The sequence below is a fragment of the Columba livia genome, chromosome 3 (assembly GCF_036013475.1).
Source record: "Columba livia isolate bColLiv1 breed racing homer chromosome 3, bColLiv1.pat.W.v2, whole genome shotgun sequence".
NCBI lineage: Eukaryota > Metazoa > Chordata > Aves > Columbiformes > Columbidae > Columba > Columba livia.
The window spans coordinates 7,033,756-7,054,715 of record NC_088604.1 but is presented as its reverse complement, the minus strand read 5'-3'; the positions used below and the strand labels follow the sequence as shown (position 1 = coordinate 7,054,715).

Here is a 20,960-nt window from a genome sequence, read left to right as displayed (position 1 = left end):
TGGTTTTCACAAGAGTTCAATGAGTTCTCCATCGTTCTGCAGAAGTTGCTACCTTGGCCTGGGTCTGTCCAGTGGTATTTCCTATCAGCTGTGAAGGCCCTTGGCTTCCTACTGTCGATACTGCTTTTAGCACACGAAGCTTTATATAACCCCAGGCAAAATGTGTCATTAAAACCACAGTCCACCAGAGCACCCAGATGCCTAATTTAATAATAAAAGGGCTCAAGCAAATCTAAAAGCTGAAAGAGTAGGTCTTATATTAGGGATGTCAAATAGTTGTATCTCTATCTAAGCGCAAAAATGAAGAAAAATGAGGCATCTAATGTAGGAAAGCAGCCAGCTGTGATGTGAATGTGTCAAGTATTAGTGAATAGCACGGAAATTTGGATGGATGGTTGATTGTTGAGATTATTAAAAATGTGGACCTTTGCTTTTAAATTCAATTTGTCCATCTTTAGCTTCCCACATTTGCTTTTTCTTTTCCTTTCTCTATAAGATTAAATAGCCATTTAGCGTTTTGTGACTTCTCAACACAATGATGACATTACACATTATTGTAGTCATCATTCTCCTATGAGGAAATTCATACAAGTGTGGCAATTAGCCTGAAAAAAAACCCCGTATTATAAACCCAAGACACTTAAACCTAAAATAAACCCACAAAGTTGGGCCATGGCAGTGTACAACTGAAGCTCTCCAAATACCCAGATTAATTGTAATCACTGCAACAAATTCCTGGTGTTTCTAGGAAAAAGTAATCTTCAGGAACCTTATTCATGCAGATGAATATTTTCAGTTGACCACTGGCTGCAGTGAGACAGTCCAGAGCACATCACTCCTTTTGATATGAAACCATCCAGCCTTTCAGCACTACTGTCAGTTCTAAATATATTACTCAAGTCAGATGTATAATGAGACATTTCATTACTTCCTTCCTTCTCAGCACATTAGAGCAAAGTGAATCAGGATTTGCTGCCCCTGATATGAGAAAAGGTTAATTCTTTGCTCTCTGCCTGCATCACCAGGACAACTGAAATATCCCTTTGCTGTCCCTGTGCACATCAGAGCATTGCAGCTCACTTGATGGTCATGACATTCCTTGATAACGGGACCTGATATATCCTCCTTCTAGTGACCTGTGGCATTTAACGATTTAGATTTGTTATAGTTGTACTGAGAGGCCCCCGCCAACTTCAGAGCCCCATAGTGCTCTGTGCTGTGCAAACTGAATAAGCTTTGCCATGCAAAGACAGAGCACAGGAGATAGATAGATAGATAGATAGATAGATAGATAGATAGATAGATAGATAGATAAAAGCTCTCCTGAGGCCCTGCAAGCCTTTCCTAACCTCTAAACCAGATTAAGTCAAACCTAGCCATACTTTGCATTTATTCATACCTACTCAAATATTAGAAGTTCAGGCTTTCCTCATTCCCTTCAAAATGTGTATGCCCAGCCTGAGCACCAGTCTGCATTTTGGCAAATTGAATTGTTGTTTGATGATGCTAAACCATGCATGTCAGCTCTTATCTTGAAGTCCAGAGAATCATTCAGTTTTGCATAATATAACGACACATTGATTGCAGCGAGGTCTTTCCACAAAGAGTGGTATTCATCTCACTTCACTGGAAATGCCAGCAATGTAGATATTGCTCCTGAGATGGTCTTTGACACTCCTGTTAGTCAACAGGCAGTATGGGCATTTCTGGTCCAAGTCGATTTTGATACTTTCTTCTAAGCTATTTTAGACATTTATTTAACTGTTCTCTAGAATACTAATTTCTCTCCATTTCCCAGATGTGACAGTAAAATCTGCCTCAGGCTTTCTTGAAGATTTCAAACTTATCTTGATGACGAACAGGAACAATTCGGAAACCTTGGAAACTAGTGTGGGGGTGGAAACCACCTTCCACCCAACACAAAACCCATCAGCAACACCAATAAAAGTCAGAAAAACAAGAATGAACAATAAACGTACCACAAGCACTTTCTATATACTTTAAAAAATAATCCCTTAGGTGCTCCACTTAAGAGAAATAATCATTCTGTCACTCTAATCAAAGAATCTCAGCAGCATTTTCTTTCCTAAATGTCCCAACTGTCATATTTTGCTCATCCCAGTCAGCAGAAGGAAATAAATTGGAATAAAAATTCCAGCTCCAGCCAGACAAAAAAAAATGAAACTGAAAAACCCACTGAAAGGAAGTTAGTGCTGTTAGATTTAGAGGTTGCTGTTAAATACAAGGAAATACAGATCACACTCATTAATTAAAAGAACATGAGGATGTGGTATACAGCTCTGTCTCTTTCCCTCTCTGTGCGAAAAAAGGTGTATGTCAGTGAGCACAAGAGTGAGGTGTATTCAGTAGTGAAATGTCCAAATGTCCCTTTTTGCTTTTATAGTATGAACTGGATCATGATAGAGTAACTAAAAAGTGATCCTGAGTAGAGATATCAAGCTACTTAAATAAATTCCTGATGTGTCCAGAAAGAAGGATGCTCTTAGGTGGGGATCTTGAACCCTATACACAATTTTCCATCTTAAGACATCCTCAGAAGAATGGTCCAGATACACCCTGTTCAGACCCTGAAATAGAGACACGAGCTGTTCTCAGCTACATCCAAAGTCAAGACGGAAAAGCTGATACCCTCACAAAGCAACACTTATAATAGGTGACATATACCCTGTGCCATCTCCTGGGTTGATGTAGGACCACAGTGCTGTAATGTGTTAGTTTGAAAGAAGATCAGAGGTGGTGCAAAGGCAGGAGAGACAAAAGCAAGGAGGCCACTATAGTGTCCATAACCATGACTGAGCCTTGGGGAGCCATCCCCACCTTCCTGGGGTGTGGTCCTTTGGTTAGGTCATGAAAACCATAGAATCATGGAACAGTTTGGGTTGGAAAGGACCCTCAAAGCTCATCCACTCCAACTCCTGCCATGAGCAGGGACATCTTCACCCAGATCAGGTTGCTCAGAGCCCCCTACAGCCTGGTATAGGATGTCTCCAGGGATGGGACATCCACCACCTCTCTGGGCAACCTGAGCCAGTGTTTCACCACCCTCAGTGTAAAAAATTTCTTCCTCATGTCTGGCCTGAATCTCCCCTCCTTTAGTTTAAAACCATCACCCCATGTCCTTTCACAACAGGCCCTGCTAAAACATCTGTCTCCATCTTTCTTATCGACCCCTTTTAAGTATGGAAAGGTCACGATAAGTTCTCCCTGGAACCTTCTCTTCTCCAGGCTGAACACCCCAACTCTCTCAGCCTGTCCTCCCAGCAGAGCTGTTCCAGCCTCAGATCATTTCTGCGGCTCTTCTGGCCCCTCTCCAACAGGTCCATGTGTGTCCTGTGCTGAGGGCTCCAGAGCTGCAAAACTGCAGGTGGGGTCTCACCACAGCGGAACAGAGGGGCAGAATCACCTCCCTCAACTTACTGGCCATGGTTCTTTTGATGCAGTCCAAAATACAATTGGCCTTCTGGGCTGCAAGTGCACATTGCCGGCTCACGTCCAATTCCCCCTCTGGGATGCCCAGAGTTAGGTAGCCGGACCCACACAGCACAGTTTGGGGGTTATTCCAGGGGTACCTGTCCTTCTGGATGAATGAACCTTTGGCACCTTGAAAAGGAGCCTTTGTGCCACAGCTTTATCACTGGGGTGTTGCTGAACAAGAGTTCCGTGTGGAAAGGCTCTCCTATATTAATTTGAAGAAGACTTCAGCACCTTTCAGCATGAAAGGCACCATGGTTGAAAGTCTGAGAAGCACCTGAACAATTTAGACTCCAGATCACTGTGCAGAGTGACAACTGAGGAGGCTCTTAGAACAGCTCACCCTAGAAAAACAAAGTAATTTATTTTACTTTCACACCCCTGATCACCAAAAAAGTGTTTTCCTCATCTTGAAGTTACACTCTCCAGCAACTCTGTGAGCACCCCCGCCCAAGCGTCCCTTGCATCCACTTCCCCCCTCAACGGCAGGAAATTGCTTAGAAAATATTTCTCAGGTTCCTTCCTGGCCAGAGGTCATCTCTGTGTTTCGGACCAGCAGGAATCACCGTGTTCTCTGACACAACAAACGGAGAAGGAAGATCAGCCCTGCCCATCCAGCACAGCGTTTTCAGGCTTATGTTTTTCAGCTGCAACTCCACCCCGTGCTGGTGGAGAAGGGATCGGTTCCCACTGATCGCAGGAAAGGGAGGTCACAGGGCTTGCTTGATTAAATCACCACAAGCCAAAAGGTTCTCTCCCTTACAGAGAATTGCTCACAGGCTGTTTAATTTGTTCCAGAAAGAAACGCAAAACAAAAAAACAAACAACCCCCCAAGCCCAACAACCAACAGCACACACGGAAAAGCAGGTGTGTCTGGAGCTCTTGGGAAAACAAAGGGCAGAGACTGAGGCAGGAGTTGACACTTGGATGGGAAGTTTCCTTCCCAGCACAGAAGGACAAGTTCGGAAAAGACTTGGACATGAGGATCACTTGTTGTCCTACAGGTATGGATGATGTGTGTGAAATGCAGCATCGGTCTCCTTGCGTGGTTGAACAGTTTGGGGCGGGTGAAGGTGGCTTGAAGGGATTTCCAGGGTCAGAATTGGACATTGCAGTGAAAGCTTTGCATGACCAGTAAACTTGCTGCAGGTTTCTGCTGGGAAAAATGCAATCAGCGCATGTTTCCTTTTCTGGTGATGCGTTGACGGGTTTCTGTAGGATGCTTTTGGCTTTTCAAGGTATGAATTAAACCATTCAAGTTTCTGGCGAAGTGCTACTGTTTGTTAGCTTGGCTAGAGAAGTTTAATAGAGGTTATGATTACTCTAGTTTAAACTCAGGGCTGCAGAGGTAAAGAGGGATGTGCATGGAAATACAGTACTAATCTGGACTGCATTTATTACCTCCTAAGGCATACTGCATAGTTTCCGGGAAAAAAACAATCAACGGCAGTAGCATTTGGATTTTTTCACTTAGTTTTATGCTTACGGCATCTGGGATTTGCAATGCAGATAGCAGGCATTGTATTTTTGTCAGCTGTATAAAACTATGGGCTTGTTTCTTTCAAGAGCAATCTCTTGCATTCCCCTTCATTATCGTATTAGGTGACGGTGACAGGGGAGAGAGTCTTGGGGCAAGCGTGGCTGCAGGCTGAGACGTTGCCAGGTACTGTCTTCAAGTGTCACATTTATCTTGTTTCCATTCTTTTCTAACTATGTTTTAAGCTGCTTGAATGAAAACCAGTTTTACAGTGTAATGCTGGAGTGCTGTTGTCCACTGCTCAGTGTCAGGGGGATGCGGGGATGCTTTCTGATGCTGTCACCTCCATTGGTGTCTGTAACCCAAAAAGTTCTGCTCCATCCAAACATCTCTGGTGCAGCAAACCTGCTGGTTGCTTAAAGGATCATGACTCGGAAAATAATACAGCTGTGGTGTGACCTTGTACAACCTTGTTTCTCTCTCTGCATCAGTAGGAAAGTGATGCTCGCCTACATGTATCAGAGGCTTTCAGATTTGGGGGAAAAAGGTATAAATGTTTGAAAGCTGTAACTTCTGCTTTCAGTGACATTTTTATGGGAGGCAATGAGCTTATAACAGGCAAGGAAACGGCAAGGGAAATGGCATTGAGAACTGGAAAGCCTGAGGCTCCATTTCACCTCACTCCATCACTTGCTCTTGCATGGCAAAAATGGCATTTCTCAACCCATAGATCTTCCTCTCACCCAGAAAATTCCTCATCCATTTCTGTCACTTTATCTGTCTTGTGATGTCTGGCAACATTGCATAACGAAGTGATATATAAGGAAATTTAGGGGCAAATCTTCAGCATCCACATGGAAGTGGCACTTGACTAAATTCAGCAATGGCTCAGCCGGCTCAGCAGGAACCTGTTGTATTTAGCATTTGTCATTATTTAACTTCCCTAGATTCCTCTGAGTTTGTCTCCGGTGATGCAGGTTTAAAAACCAAACAAACAGAACATGCGTAGGCTCTGGGAAGATATCTTTGTCCTGATCTCCTTGATTATTTTTATTTTTTTAACACCTCTTAGACAGGCTTAATAAAACAGTTTTCCGAAGTCTGAATTGGAGACGTGGGAAATTCCTCAAACTAGGCAGAGCTTCCTCTCATTGTTAAAACACAAAAGACCAGTGCAGCCTTTACTAGAGTTCCTTTTTTAACCCATTCATCTTGATCAAGAAAGCCTCCCTGCTGCTGCCACCGTTCATGGCTGAGATTTGAGGTTTTCCAGAAGGAACAAAACTTAGGATGTGAATTGCATCATCCATGAGGGCATCGTTCACTTTAGGGCTATATTTGCACATTGTGAATGAAATGTACTTGGACTTGAAAATGAAATGGTTCACTGCTGGAATTAATCTCAACCTTGGATAAGAATTGTGGGTTTTAAGATCAAATGGGATGAATCTACAATAAAATCAAACTCATTTCAGAAAAACATTTTGCAGTTTTCCATGAAACAAGCTCTTAGAATTGCCATCTCAAAGAGGGGTCCAACTGCCCTTCACGAGCTGATTCGCTGTAGCTGCAGGGTTATGCAGAGCTGATTTCTCAAATGATCTTGTGTGTTGCTCAGCATGCCTATAGGCAGTTACCACCCATCACTAATCTGATCCAGCACCTGCCGCCTGCGGTAACGAAGCAGCAGCTTGTTCCCCTTATCTGTGCTCAGCAGCATCCTGCACAAGGGCTGAGCCAGTGCTGGGAGAAACTGGAGGGCTGTGGTGGTGGCCCTGGCATGGGCTGGAGTGGTTGCGTGAGGAAAGTGGGTGAGATGGAAGCACAAGGTGGGTGCGCAGGAACAGGGAACGTGGGAAAGAGCATGCAAAGGATGATTTGAAACAGCTCGTTTCTCTCTGATGGAGGAATGATCCACCCGTGGAACTGAATGCATTAGTTGCTTTAAATTATCTGAAGCCTAGTCAAACTTGGATCTATCTGTACACTTTGCAGGATTTGGGGAAAACACTGAAAAAGTGAAGGATCAGCTATCTCAGACTTTAGTCTGAGAAGAGCTCTGATTTTTATTTTTTATTTTTTTTCCATCTTGAATTTTCTATTTTTTCTGGTTGAATATGTATAGCAAACCTAGAACTATCCATTCACTTCTCAGAAAACATTTACAAACTAAAGGTTTTTGAGAAGTATCTAGTTGGATATATAGCCTCTAGCTCATGTTGGAAAAGAAAGATGAATCTTTGGTATGAGAGGAAACTTCTGTTTGCAGGTTAAAGCAGACATGAGGGAAATTTTTCACTATGAGAACGAGCATTGGAATTATCTCCACAAGGAAGTGGTGGACTCCATAACACTGGACACTTTTAAGATTCAGCTGGACAGGGTGTTGGGCCATCTTGTCTAGGCTGTGATTTTGCCAAGAAATGTTGGACTAGGTGATGATCCTCGTGGTCCTTTCCAACCTGGTAGTTTATGATTCTATGATTCTGTGTTTTTTTGCAGGAAAGAGCAGTTCCTGCAGGTTGTTAGTAATTACAGTACTATATTTGTATGTTATAATGCTGCACTGGTGGACTTTGTTAGGGAATTTTTGACTGTATTTGCAGCCTATTCAGAGGGCTTGTCTAATTATGGTGGTGGCCTGTGAGAGAGTTTTCACTCTGACAACCATCCTATGACATGGCAACCTGATCTGGTTGAAGATTTCCCTGCTCATTGCGGCGGGCTTGGACTAGATGATCTTTAGAGGTCTCTTCCAACCCAAACTGTTCTATGATTCTATCATTCTATGATTTTATGTTGTAATCTTAATTCATCATTTCTACACGCAGCCTGTATCTTCTCTCCAAATTTCCATTTATCCCTGTGGAAACCTGTGATGAATTCTGTCCCAAAGCACTCCCCTCTCCAACACAACTCTCATCCGAGCAAGCCAAACAAGATGGGAGTAATGAGTCTGGCTGGGACAGAGTTAACTCTCTTAATAACTGCCCACAGTGTGCTGTGGTTTGGATTTGTGGCTAAAACAGTGTTGACAGCATGCTAATGTTTTGGCTATTGCTGAGCAGTGCTTGCACAGCATCAAGGCTTTTCCTTTGTTATACTCTGCCTCTGTAGTGAGTCGGATGGGGCTTGGAAGGGGCTACAGCTGGGAAAACTGAACCAAAATCACAAAAAGGATGTTTTAAACCATGTAACATCATGTTCAACAATAGAAAACAGTGGCAGGATTGTTTTCCAAGGTCATCATCGCTTGGAAGCTTGCTGGGCATCTGTATGCGTGTGGAGGTGGGAATGATCGCCTTCATGTCACTTATTTTTTCCTTCCTCTTTCTTTTATTAACCTGTACTTGTCTCAACCCACTAGTCTTATCACTTTTTCTCTTCCTATTCTCCCCCATCCCACTGGCAGGTGAGGAGTGGGTGGCTGTGTGGGTGCTCAGCTGCAGGCCAGGGTTAACACACCACAGTAACATACCTAGCCCACCTTTTAGATACCTTCTAATAGACCACTTTTGAATAAATAGAAGGTTTTTCCCAGCCCAGAAAAAATAAAATAATACACCTTTAACACCCCTGTGTCATCTCAATCAGTAATATTTGCTTTAGGAAGAACTCAAAGGTCACTTAAAATTGACCACTCTTGCTACTGAAATCCTTCCCTCTGGCTGAATGGTGAGCTGTGTCTCATCTGCCTTCTAGGTATTTCTACAGCTCTCCCTTTATCAGGTTGTTAGCGCAAGCACTGATGGGTCATTCCTACTGCAGGTTCCCTCTAAACACCCTCTGAAGTAGGGACAGCTACTTGTTTGGCAGCAGAGAACTGAAGCACAGAGATAGTGAGTGTCTGCTTACATGGCTGGTTGCTGTAAACCCAGGTTCTGCCTAAACACACCTCAAGAGGAGAGAAAAAGCTGTAGCTGCCCAGGTTTGAGGATGCCTGTGAGTAGCAGAGCTGTATGTGTTCCCCATTTAAATCTTAATATGAAACATTAATTTCCAAATGCTTTCCCCAAAAACATAATAGAGCTGTGATCTAGTATGTAATTTACTGTCCTCGGAAATGCCTCAAAACGGCAGAACTTCCCCCAATTGTTCACGCACAGTGGAAAAGCTCTCCTAGAGTTCCTGCTCCAGCTCGCTCCTGTGACCACAGGCTTGGCCCTCGACAGCCATCAGGCTGAGTGTGTAAAAACCATCTTCATTCCAAAGCTGTCCCTACGTGCCTTACAACAGGCTGTTCACAGCATGCCCCTTGCTCTTGAAATTGTTTTACTGTTCCTTCTTGAGAGAGAAATTCTTCAAATTCCTGCATGGGGTCCTTAAAATCTGGGTTGATTGATCCTATGGCTGAGACCCCAGATAAGTCTGTGCATACCTCAAGTCTCTCCAGCTGTGAAACAGGACTGATGGCACTTCCTTCCTTCCTCTCACTATCCGTCCTGTTTCAAACCTACAGCTTAAAATGTCAAATTGCTATTCATAACTGCTGAACCTTGTCTCAGTAAGGACATTCAAGATGTTAGAATCATAGAATAATAGAATGGCTTGAGTTGGAACTGACCTTAAAGATCACCTAGTCCAACCTGCTGCCATGGGCAGGAACGCCTTCCACTAGACCACATTGCTCAAAGCCCTATCTAACCTGGCCTTGAACACTTCCAGGGATGGTGCATCCATGACTTCTCTGAGCAACCTGCTCCAGTGCCTCACCATCCTCATGGTGAAGAATTTCTTCCTTATATCTAACCTAAATCTCCCTTCTTAGAGTTTAAAGCCATTACCCCTTGTCCTATCACTACAGGCTCTTGTAAAAAGTCTCTCTCCAGCTTTCCTGTAGCCCACCTTTAGGTACTGGAGGCTGCCATGGGGTCTCCCCGGTACCTTCTCTTCTCCAGGCTGAACAACCCCAACTCGCTCAGCCTGTGCTCATAGAAGTGTTCTGTGCTCCTAATGCAAATCTGCTCAAAAGGTGCCTGCTCCTTTCCCAAATGACTTGTTTCTGGCCAGCTCTGTCTCAGCATTGTAGTACCAAACTTGACAAAGACCTAATCCATCTGACAACATTGAAGGAAGGCTTCCCTTGTCCCTAAAGTAAGTGCAGATGCTTCTGAGGATGTTGAAACAGAGGAGATTCCTACTGAAGTAAGGCTTAGATTGCCTATACAGTCAGTGGAGAGCAACTTAGGTGGCTCTGAAGATTTGCCATGAGAAATGCCACCAAAATTAGCCACCAACCTCATCTCATCGAGGGCAGAGAAGCTAAATAATATTTCTAATCTTGAAATGTGTGTTTTACCTTAGGGCATGCTAAGATTAGAAGAAACACATGTGACAGCAACAGTGCAGTGTAATAGACTGGAGCTGTTCCCTAACCCTGAGGCCATCTGTCAGGGCAGAGTTCTCCTCCATATTGCCCAATCTCTCCTTTTTCCTCTAAAACAAAGCAGGCTAGGCTGTGTGGCTGGCTGGGAACAACACCTATTCCATACTGTGCATTGAGTAAGTTCTGTGAATCTTAGCATTGGCTGAGACAGGGAACGGACCAACTATTGACTAGGTCTCCCAGAAAGACACCTCAGCAGCTCATCTACTCTGGCCCCACATCTAGTGGCAGGTGTTTGTCTAAGTTCTCCAAAGGCACCCCGGGACCCAAAAAATGTCACTGCCCAGCTCAGTGTTGGACCTAATGAGTAAAACTGCTGTCAGGTGCAAGTTAGTTTTGCATTGCCATGCTTTTACACCATATGAACCCAACATGCACCACAGGTGTTGACAAGGTTGGACAGCCCCTGGCCTAAATCTGAAGTGTGATGTCATTTTGAACCAGGCCAGGCATCTGTCTGAAATCTAATAGTCCTTAAAAGTGTTCTGAACATCAGTAAAACAAACTAGTCCCATCTATGTTGATCATATTCTGTCTTGATCTCACACCTAATGCCAATGATGAAGATGAAAGAGCTCTGATGATTTTGAAAATGTTACAGACAAATGTAGCCTTCGAGGAACCTAAATACTATTTAGCATTTCTGTGGTATCCTGTGCTCTGAAAGACAGACCAGTACAAAAATAGTACGTCTGGAAGTGAGATCAGCAGAACAAAATAGAAACAATTATTTTTTCTCTCAGGCTTGATCATTACAAAAGGGAATAATGAGATATGGGCAACAGAGACCTGCTTTCACTGATCTAAGGGATTTCCCTCCATCTGTATGATTCTTTGTGCAAAAGGTGGATGCTATTTTGTACTTTGACATCTTTTGTTGCTAGGTGTGACAGGCCAGGCCCTCAGGCAGGAAACTCCTGCTGTCCAGAGAGGGGTTATACAAACTCCAAATGGCTGACACCTACACAACTTGCTGTAGCTTCCTACACAGCCAGCTGTGCTTACAGCAATAACAGGAAAAAAATCAAGAGGTTAATAAAATGAAATGAGCAGGAAGCACGCGGTCATCAGACTTTCTAGTACTTCAGTCTATAGAAGTAACCTGTGGCTGGCCTGACTTAGGGACCTAATCCAAAACTCATTGAAGCCCATGGAAATTCCACTTAAACGGATGTTGTTGGACCTCACTCTTTACTAAATCGATATGGAAGCACAAGGAGTGTTCCACCTTCCCCGTACTCACAAGGTGTAGAGATCCAAATCTCTTGCTTTGTTAACACTGGTTGTGAGACAGGCCAGACACTAATAACTGCAGATGGTCCAAAAAGAATTAGAAGAAGGGAAAGTTCATGACTACACCCATTCTCTCATCCCAGCCATCGGAGGTGAGCAAATGTATGCTAGCATGTGCTTTTGCACAGCTTTTTGAAACATGGTACCCAGCTATGTGCAAAGAGCTGGAGTAGTAGAGTGGAACTCATTGTTTCACATTTTCTTTTCTTTTTTACTTTGTTCCTTCTACAAATCCTCAACATGAAGTTGAGGCTCAAGTAGGAGCCTTTAGCTGGAGTTGAGAAAAACCTCTTGAGCATAGGTGAGGAAGAAATGCCAGGAAGAAGTCAAGAACTGGGATGGGCTTTCTTTTTTATTCTTTTTTCCCAGTAAAGCACTGATTTAAATGTCTTTTTCACTTTGGTTTCAGCTACTACTATTTTCAGCCTGACAAAGTAATGTGCCATGTGGCCTGGGGAGCATTCATCCCTTCACTTATAAGTGCCATGGCACCTATTTGCATGCAACTACCCCACAAAAAATAAAGATTGACCCTACAGTCCCCCTGGGAACTCAACCTCTGCTTTAGTCTTACAGATCCCTTTGCATCCAAGCCAGCTCAGCCCCTTGCACCACGCAGGGCCCAAAGCTGGAATAACAGTTCTTCAAACATCACAAAGTATCTCACAGCCTGTTTATTGCCTGTTTGAATCCTTATCACCAAGCAGTTCGATTTGGAGTCCTTGATTAATTTGTGTTTATTTTATTTTTGTTCGCATTCAGATGTGTTATCTAAGGTCAGTGCAACTTCCCCTGACCCCCCCCTTTCCCTTTTAGCCAACTCTCCCATGAAATATTGTTGTGCCTGGGTGTGTGTTTCTTAAAGTCATTGTGTGTTTTATGTCTGAAACAAACATTGTCTGATCATCCAACTTATTACGCACTACCCAAAGGTCATGTTTTATGCACAGACGGGAAACCTCTTCTATTGTGGCTGAGGAAGAACAAACTGGATGGTCACTGAAAACAAGGGCTTTAGACCCAGAGATCAAGTCTCTGAAAAAAATGCTGTTTGGAAAGGGTAAACCAGGCTCAGCTGCTAGAAGCTACTGGGCAGCCATGGAGCTAGACTGTCTTGTGCCATCCATGTGTCTGCTCCCTTTGCACCTTCTGGTCTTTAGCAGCTCCTTGTTCCCCTCTCCATGAGTCCTTCACCTCCACACATCTCATGGCACCATAGACCTTTAATCCAAAACGCCTAAAGGGATGCAGAGCTATTCAAGCCACAGTGAAATAAATGCTGGCATGGGGGACAGCTGAGCTTAATTAAGTTCAGAAGATATAGCTCAACTGGAAAGGTGCAGAGCAGAGTAAGTACCGAAGAGGTGGGATGACTGCTGTACTAGAATGATGTAGGACTCGTCAGCCTAGACAACTTATGGGGAATTTAAAAGTGATATATGCTGTTATGAGGCCATGAAGAAATGGTGCCATCCAGTTTTAAACTTAAGGACCAAACCTGACCCTAATGAGTGGCAGATGCAAAGCCAGCAAAGAAGATTCAGACCTCCTTGCTCCTGGATGTTGTGGATGTTGGATACTTTCCTATGTTTTCTTATAATTAACTTCATGTTGTGTAAGCTTCATAGGCTGTCAAGGGCTATTAAACACCAAGGTCTTGCCTTTGCCTCCAGAAGTCCCTCTAGCTCTGATTGCCAGCAGTGAAAAGAACATGCTGAAGAGTGCTGCAACATGCTTATTTTGGTTTTGTAAACCTCTTCTCTAGGGCCTCTACTGTAGCTCACATTGGATAAGAAGTGACTGGGCTAGAGGATCCTTGGATCCAACCAAGTGTAAGTCCGTTTATGGCATTAAGCAACCACTACCCATTAGAAAGGTTGAGTAACTGTCTCATTGTGAGCAAAGGAGTAAAACCACAGAACTACCTGCTTTTACAATGAGGCTTGTCAAACCTCTGAAGGAGAATATAGGAGGCTGACCACACAGGGGGATCATAGCCTCAGTGACCCAGGACGTGTCTTACAGCCCTAGGAGAAGGCCAAGAGCTGAGGCCATGGACTAATACTCACCTCACAAAAAACTCTGCTGGTTGACAATATCTTGCAGCTACAGAATTGTTTGTTATTCTCCTCCCATTGATGCCAAAGGTGTGCTCATCTCTACTTCAGCTCAAGAGGGCCCACGTTCCTGGACACAGAATATAGAAGTTTCAGCCAATGGAAATGAAATGCCTCTTTCTAGGATGGCTGTGTGAGGATGGATAACTCTGTATTATAGCACAGAAATACTTGTTTCAGTTTACACTTCTTGATTCATAATCCCTCAGCAAAGAAGCCACACCAGGGTGGGTGCCTCTTGAGTTCCTGTCATCAGTTATTTATAGACATTGACAAGATCCCCCTGTGCCTTTCCTTTTCCAGGCTAAATAGTCCCAGCTCCCTCAGCCTCTCCTGGCATGACAGATATTACAGCCCCTTAATCATCTTTGAGGTCCTTTCTGGACTCACTCACTCCAGTATGTCTATGTCTCTCTCATACTGGGCAGCTTGGGAACTGGACACTGTGTTTCAGACATATCCAGAACCAGGAAATCTTATAATTAACTCTGATATCAAATGAAAAATGTTCCAAAGACTCTAGAAAGAAGACAACGCTGGGAATGCTGCCAGATGTGTCTACCTGTAAGAGACAAGAGAGTGGAAATCTGAGAGTCAAACAGAAGGAATAAGGTGGAATAAGTCCGGTCCTGCTGAGTGAATAGGTCACCTGAGCTGAGGAACCCAAGTAACAAGCCACAGGGCTGTGAGAGTCTCTAGAACCAGTCTGGCCATCAGGCATGAGGTACCAAGCCCTGCTGCAAGGGACATGCAGCATGTCCACTACATATTACTTCTGGGTCTGGTACAACCCAGGTGCCTCTGCACCACGTTACACTGGTAAGGTCATCAAAGCCATAAGCTACATGGGCATCATCTCCCTGACAAAGATGGAGATATGTACTCTGCAGAAAGTTAGCCTTCAGTAGTCCTTCCCTGTCCAAACACAGTGAAATGTCTCTAAGGGCTGGTGAACTTTGTTGCCTAGTCCCATGAAAGAGGCAGGCCAGAGGTCTAGCGCTGGTGCGGTACCTTCCCAGACAGGTTTGCTGTGCAGCTAACCAGCAACCGGGACAGTGCTGATGTCTTGCCAAATGTGGCAAGCTGTTTCACACCTTCCTCCTTCCCTGAATTGCCGCTTAGCCAATAGCTATCACAATTAATGCTTATTCATGTCCGAATACCCTCACTGATCCAGCAGGTTGCTGTTTTCCACTGACAAGCAGCAAGTCTAACTGTGAACTGTTCCGGCAGGGCTAGAATGATGTACTTAACCATGGTATTTCAAAATGATCATGGAAAGTTCTGTTGGCTGCTCTTAGAACATTAGAACTGCTTGAAGGATGTCATAGTTTGGCCGTTCAGCTGGACAGTATTTTCCGTACTCTCAGTTGTCTGACTGACTGGTTCCTATTCCTATTCCAGCTACTGTGCCTCGCAATCAGATTTGCGGAGTTATTTTCTTCTCGTAGGAAGCCCTGCTTGGTCATGGTATGAACTGAGCCTGATCTGCAGATAGCTAGGACTAAGTTATTTTAATTTTCCATGTACACTGTTTGAGTATGTCAAAAGGTCATCAACAATTCATAGGAAGGCTTACAGAGGAATAGAGGAATTTAAAGTCATAAAGTCAACAAGGAAATGTTCATGCTTCATAAGCAAGGATGGAAAATGTGACTTGATGTAGAAGAGAGTGTGAACCAGACTCTTTCTATGGAATATCATTTAGGGAAAACCTTTGACAAGGCTGTAGACACAGTTCAGCTCCTCTGTGCTTAAACCAGTGGGAATGTTGTGCTGGAGTGGTCCAGAAAGAAATTTTGGAACTTGTCAAAGATGGATATAGCAGAGTCCAAACACAGCTCTGAGTACACAGTTTGATGGTCTTGCATGTCTCCTCTGAAGGCCTTTGAACTCATTCATTGCACAGAAATTGAAGCAGTGTAGAGAAACAGGAAGAGGTCAATAAACTACCTACCTCGTGCCCCATCACCACAAACACACAAAGGGGCAGAGACAAGGACTCTTTTCCATGTCAGCAATTTTATAGTTTCTTCTTATAAACCTCCACTGAAGAGAACTTTGCAGCTGCCCTGAGAAGCCTAATTCAGTGCTTCTAACCTTTACAGTTACACATTTTACATATTCGCCAATATATTTATCTTTACTTCAGATTGTCCAATTTCACAGCATCCTTCATCTAGCTGTCGTGAACATTTATGTCGGTCCTTTACCAAGTGACAGACCGTTATCGTGTCCTTACCCGAGTCTTGTCCTATCTAAACCAAACAACCTCCAATCTCTCGACAAGGTCGTGGTTTGCTCATGTCTTTGCATTCATGTGGCTCTCCTTTGGATGCTCTCCAACACATCAACATCCAGACACACCTCTCCAGCCAAGGCATTAACAGCATCAAGTAGAGTACTTTTGTTACCTTCCAGGTCTTAAATTAAAAAAATACTTGTTAATAAACTTCAGAATGAGATTAGCCTTATTTTCAATAACATCAGCTGAGAGGAGTTAGGTAGCAATTTGCTAGGACTCCCTCCGGATTATTTTCTGCAAGACTAGAGCAGGCAAAACAATATAAAATCATGTGAGAGAGATAATAAATGAAGCACCAGAAATTGACATATTCACCTCAAAACCTTTAGTCTCAAAGTAATCTAACTGTTAATTCCAATATTCTCAGGATACACTCTGTCCTCCCATTTCTGAAACATATCTCTCTGAGAGGCTGACTATGCAAAATTCAGACTCAATAAGAACAGCAAATGGTGTAAGAACCTGCAGTGTTGCATGCAGCTTCTGAGAGGGTTTACTATCTTTTTCTGAGTTTGGGATACAAGTGACAATGGGATTTGATTACACAAGTTGCCCAGGTTAGATTCTAGGGATGAGACTGAAGTGTTAAAAGCCAGGACTGGAATAAAGATGGGTGAATCAAGAGGGCTGTATCTTGTTAAACTTCGTTTCTAAGTTGTTTCCACATTTGCTTTGAACAGAATCTCTGAGGTTGCACCTGTGTGGGAAGATTACCCTGGTCTATTTTGTTCACACAAGGTGAAATATGTTCTCGTGTTTTTGTAGTGGCACATTTCCAGTGAATTACAGGGTCAGTGCAGCTCTGCCTTGTTTTGGATGAGTGCTGCTTGTTCAGAGCAGGCGTCCTCTAAAACACTTTTTTCTTGCTTTCTTGAGCCTGTGATTGCTCTCTAAGTGCAGTCTCAGATGCTGAAACTTAAAGTGTTCTGGGGTTGAAGCTTTAAAAGTTTAAAATCCAGGAAGTTCACAGTTTCTGGTGACATGACAGTAAATGATGAATGCACACAGGAAAAAACAGCAGGATGATCAGGACATTTCCCTGTGCTCACATACTAAGTTGATTACATACCTAATGCTCTGACACTGTGTAATTTTCAGATTCTTCTGCAAAGCAAACCAAGATTTCTCATCTGACAATCCAGCGTCTGGAGCAGAAACCATCTTTTAAGGAATCTTTTCACCTTGCTGGCATTCTTTCCCATTCTGCCTGCAGAGAGAAAGGTGGTTGCATTTAGTGCTGTAGATGTAGCCTCGTTTTTCTTCTTGTTCAGGTTCCTGAACCAAACTGATGTCACTGCAACAGTGGGAACAAACTCTAGGGACAATGAGGGCATCAATCACGCCAATTTCATCACCTCAAAACTGCTGAAGAAAGGCAGGCTGAGGGCTGATTCACCACATTGTGGGGAGGAGCAGGTGACCAGGTTTGCAGAAAAAGGAGCAGGAATAGGCTGTATTGCTGCCAAGGACAATGCAACCTCCAGTTGGCTCACTGGAGAGAAGTTTAAAATTACATATTGTGATGTCCTCAGTATCATTAGTAATTGCCGGCACCTGCAAAGGCTGCAAGGCAAACTTTTCTAAACATGTGTTTTGCTTTCTATGAATCACACCTGGCAGGAAGCAAAATGCTGTGACATGTCTTAGAGCTTTTAGAAATGGAGCAACCAACACACCACAGACAGCTGATAGAGGATTCAAGACCTGGCCCAAGCTCACTGTGGCGCAAAAACGACCACTACTACTCTAGTCAGTTAACACCGAAGGTAACCCAAACTATGCCCAATGCTGCTGTGACAGCTGTCACTTCTGCTGCCCTGAGACAGCCCATGTCAGCTGGCAACATGACCCTATTGCAACTGCTAGACCAGCCCCAGTATCACAAACCCTTAGTTTGGGAAGTAGTGTCAAAGTGGGAAAGACATGTCACTTTATCAGGCACCTTATTGACTTTTTAACTTCTGTTTTCCTTCTGCTGTGTGACAATGAGTGGCATTTACAGCTTGACTCAGTTGTCTACCTTGGAGACATGTGCCCTTTTGGCAAGCCTTGGTGTGTCCCACGTGGCCTTCAGCTGCTGCACGGTGGTTCTGGAGATCCTGGGGTACATCCCGTGAGCCTATTGCCCCCCATGGACTTGTTATGAGAAGGCAGAATCCCCATAGGGACCACTTCCAGTCTGCAGGGGGACAGGAACTCTTTCCATAGACCTATTGCCTGAATAAATCACTGTTTAAAAAATAATCCCCCATAATATGAGTTTAATCCCAGGCTTTTCCACAGACGCTGCATGAGTCTCACACGCATTGATATGGAAACAAATTCCGTTCATAAACCGTCTGCAATCAAAAACTGTACGGACAAACGCCCCATTGTTCTCTGGAGAGATGTCCCATGTTTGTGCACTGGGTTCCTGGCTCCAGAATTTGTTCAAGGTCAAAATAGACATAACACATCAGAGTTTCCTCCAGTTTCTGGGGATTTCTTGCTCTTCCATCAGAGTCATTGGTCTGCATCTTTGTGCAGCTTCTCTGAGGGCACCAATGCCAGATCCAGCCCACAGCGAGTACGTTGCCAGCTCAGGTAGGAAAACTTTAGGGTTTTCCTCCCTTGGCATTTTAATGAAAGCCCACAAACATTTTACCATAGCTACAAAACATGATTTCACTGTTTTCAGTCCTCAACACCCTCCTTTGTTAGAACAAAGCAGGTGAGTAACAGCAGTGGAACAAGTTAGTCCACTTGATAAGCTAATCTGCAGATAAGACACTGAAGGACTTAGATCAGTGCAGGGAGAAATAATGAGTACTACCTGATGAATAGTATCAGGAAATATTTCCTCTTAAAATGCCTTGTGGGTTTTCTGCAGCGGCATCTCTGATCAGCCTTGCACTTGAAAATTACGTGCAGGTTCTAGTGGTGACTTGTTTTCTGGGCAGTAATAACATGTTCAGCTAATTATACAAGTTCCTGTGTCTTGATTTCCCTCTGAGAGAGCAGCCTGGGCTGCAGTATGAAGCAGAGGGTGTTTAAGATGGATCTAATCAGAAGATCTTCTATTCGAATCACCTGAGAAGGTAAACCATATTATACTTCCATGCGCTTTCGTTATTTTTTAAAACGTATGTGGTGGTAACTGTTGTGGTGTGTGGATTTTCAAGAGAGGGTGTAAATATTTTGCAACATGTATGAAAAAGAGAAACTTAGACAAGAAGTAGAAAGAAGGTCATGTAGATCATCTGTGTCCTGGGTCAAAGTGAGACCTTGCTATTTACATTTAGGAATCTTCTGCGCTTTAGAGTTAGCTGTAAACAACATTTTTCAGCCTGAGAGCTGTGGAGAAGAAGAGATCTGGTAGCAAACCTGGACTTCTCTAGCTCTATGGGCCTTATAAGTCAAAGATACTTATTGCCTTCCAGGAGACAGTTTGTATGAGAAATGATGGATGTGTCCATATATCCTCTGTTTTACCAGCTCAGGGTAGATAGATACTTGGGAGACTGCTTGCTGAAAAATTTACGGCAATTCTGTTTTCAACAAGACATTGAACGAACAAGGGGAGCAGCCACATTACCTGAGAAGGACATTACATTTTTCCTTATTTGCAATTTGATATTTGTTTGCTAGTTTTCTGTCTTTCTAGATTTTAGACTCTTAAATAGCTACCAAAGCCCGAGTAGAATCATGGTTCTAATTTACATGAGTTGTCCTCTATATGGTTTATTATGTATACAATTAATGGGGCGTTTAGTCTCAGCTACATGGTTGCACAAAGGGTGTATTTGAAAATAGAGGCTGACCCACAACCTTTGAATATTAATGCAAGTTTGTTTGCACTGCAAATGATACATGCAAAACTGTAGCAAATGCTGTTTAACCTCATCATAAACTTTGTTTAATGATATTTTTTCCTTTTATTATCTGTAACCAATTAAACACAAGTTCTTTGTACAGATTAAGCTATTGTATTATATGCTGTGAGCATATGCTGCATATACAAAACTATCAGAAATCTTTTTGTTAGTGTTTCTATTATTAAGCCACTATCTCAAAGACTTGTGCCACAGGTTATAACTTGGCAATGTTTCCCTCTTGATTCATTTTGATTCATCTTGGTCTTGGGATCAGCCAGATCCATGGAAGACTTGAGGTTGTCACAAGTGGATGATGTCTTCAAAACAGCAAAATAGCCTTTTTTGTGGAATGCTGGATATACTGATGGACAGTCCCAGGAAACTGAAGAGACACTTCCTTTCTCTTACCTTTTTTTTGTTGTTGTTGTTTTTCCCTGATTCTGACAGCTATTCATTCACTGCATTTTGGGGCAGGGGGGGAAAGATGTTATGAATCTATGAAATGTCTTGATTTCTGATTATTCCTACATAGGTTCATAAGAGCATCTTTTGGACTGTCTCCCTTATGAGGAAAGGTTGAGGGAGCTGGATCTCTTTAGCTTGGAGGAGACTGAGGGGTAACCTCATTAGTGTTTACAGATATATAGAGGGTGAGTGTCACAAGGATGGAGCCAGGCTCCTCTAGGTGACAACCAATGACAGGACAAGGGGTAATGGGTTTAAACTGGAACACAAAAGGTTCCACTTAAATTTGAGAAGAAAGTTCTTCTCAGTGAGGGTGACAGACACTGGAACAGGCTGCCCAGGGGGGTTGTGGAGTCTCCTTCTCTGGAGACATTCAAAACCCACCTGGACGCCTTCCTGTGTAACCTCATCTGGGTGCTCCTGCTCCGGCAGGGGGATTGGACTGGATGAGCTTTGGAGGTCCCTTCCAATCCCTGACATTCTGTGATTCTGTGAGCAGCCATACTGCATCAGCTGAGATGTATCTATAGCACAGTTTTTCTGTTTTTTTTCTGTTGTTGTGTGTTTGTT

General features: G+C 43.4%; 1 protein-coding gene across 12 annotated transcripts in view; it reads left to right on the top strand.

The window, feature by feature from the left end:
- The first annotated feature begins 4,076 nt into the window (after window positions 1-4,076).
- Window positions 4,077-20,960, top strand: part of ADGRF5 (adhesion G protein-coupled receptor F5) — a 44,848-nt gene continuing 27,964 nt past the window's right edge. For 2 of the 12 annotated variants that reach the window (XM_005512277.3, XM_005512276.3), the window contains exons 1-2: window positions 4,108-4,497; window positions 13,415-13,481. Coding sequence is in view for 2 of the 12 variants with exons in the window: in XM_065055731.1 (XP_064911803.1) it covers window positions 4,473-4,497 (25 nt within the window). In the remaining 10 variants the exon portion in view is untranslated. Of the gene's footprint in view, window positions 4,498-5,095; window positions 5,157-13,414; window positions 13,482-13,525; window positions 19,149-20,960 lie in introns of those variants that run through there. The other 10 variants (XM_005512279.3, XM_005512275.3, XM_065055730.1 and 7 more) reach the window with 8 other exon arrangements.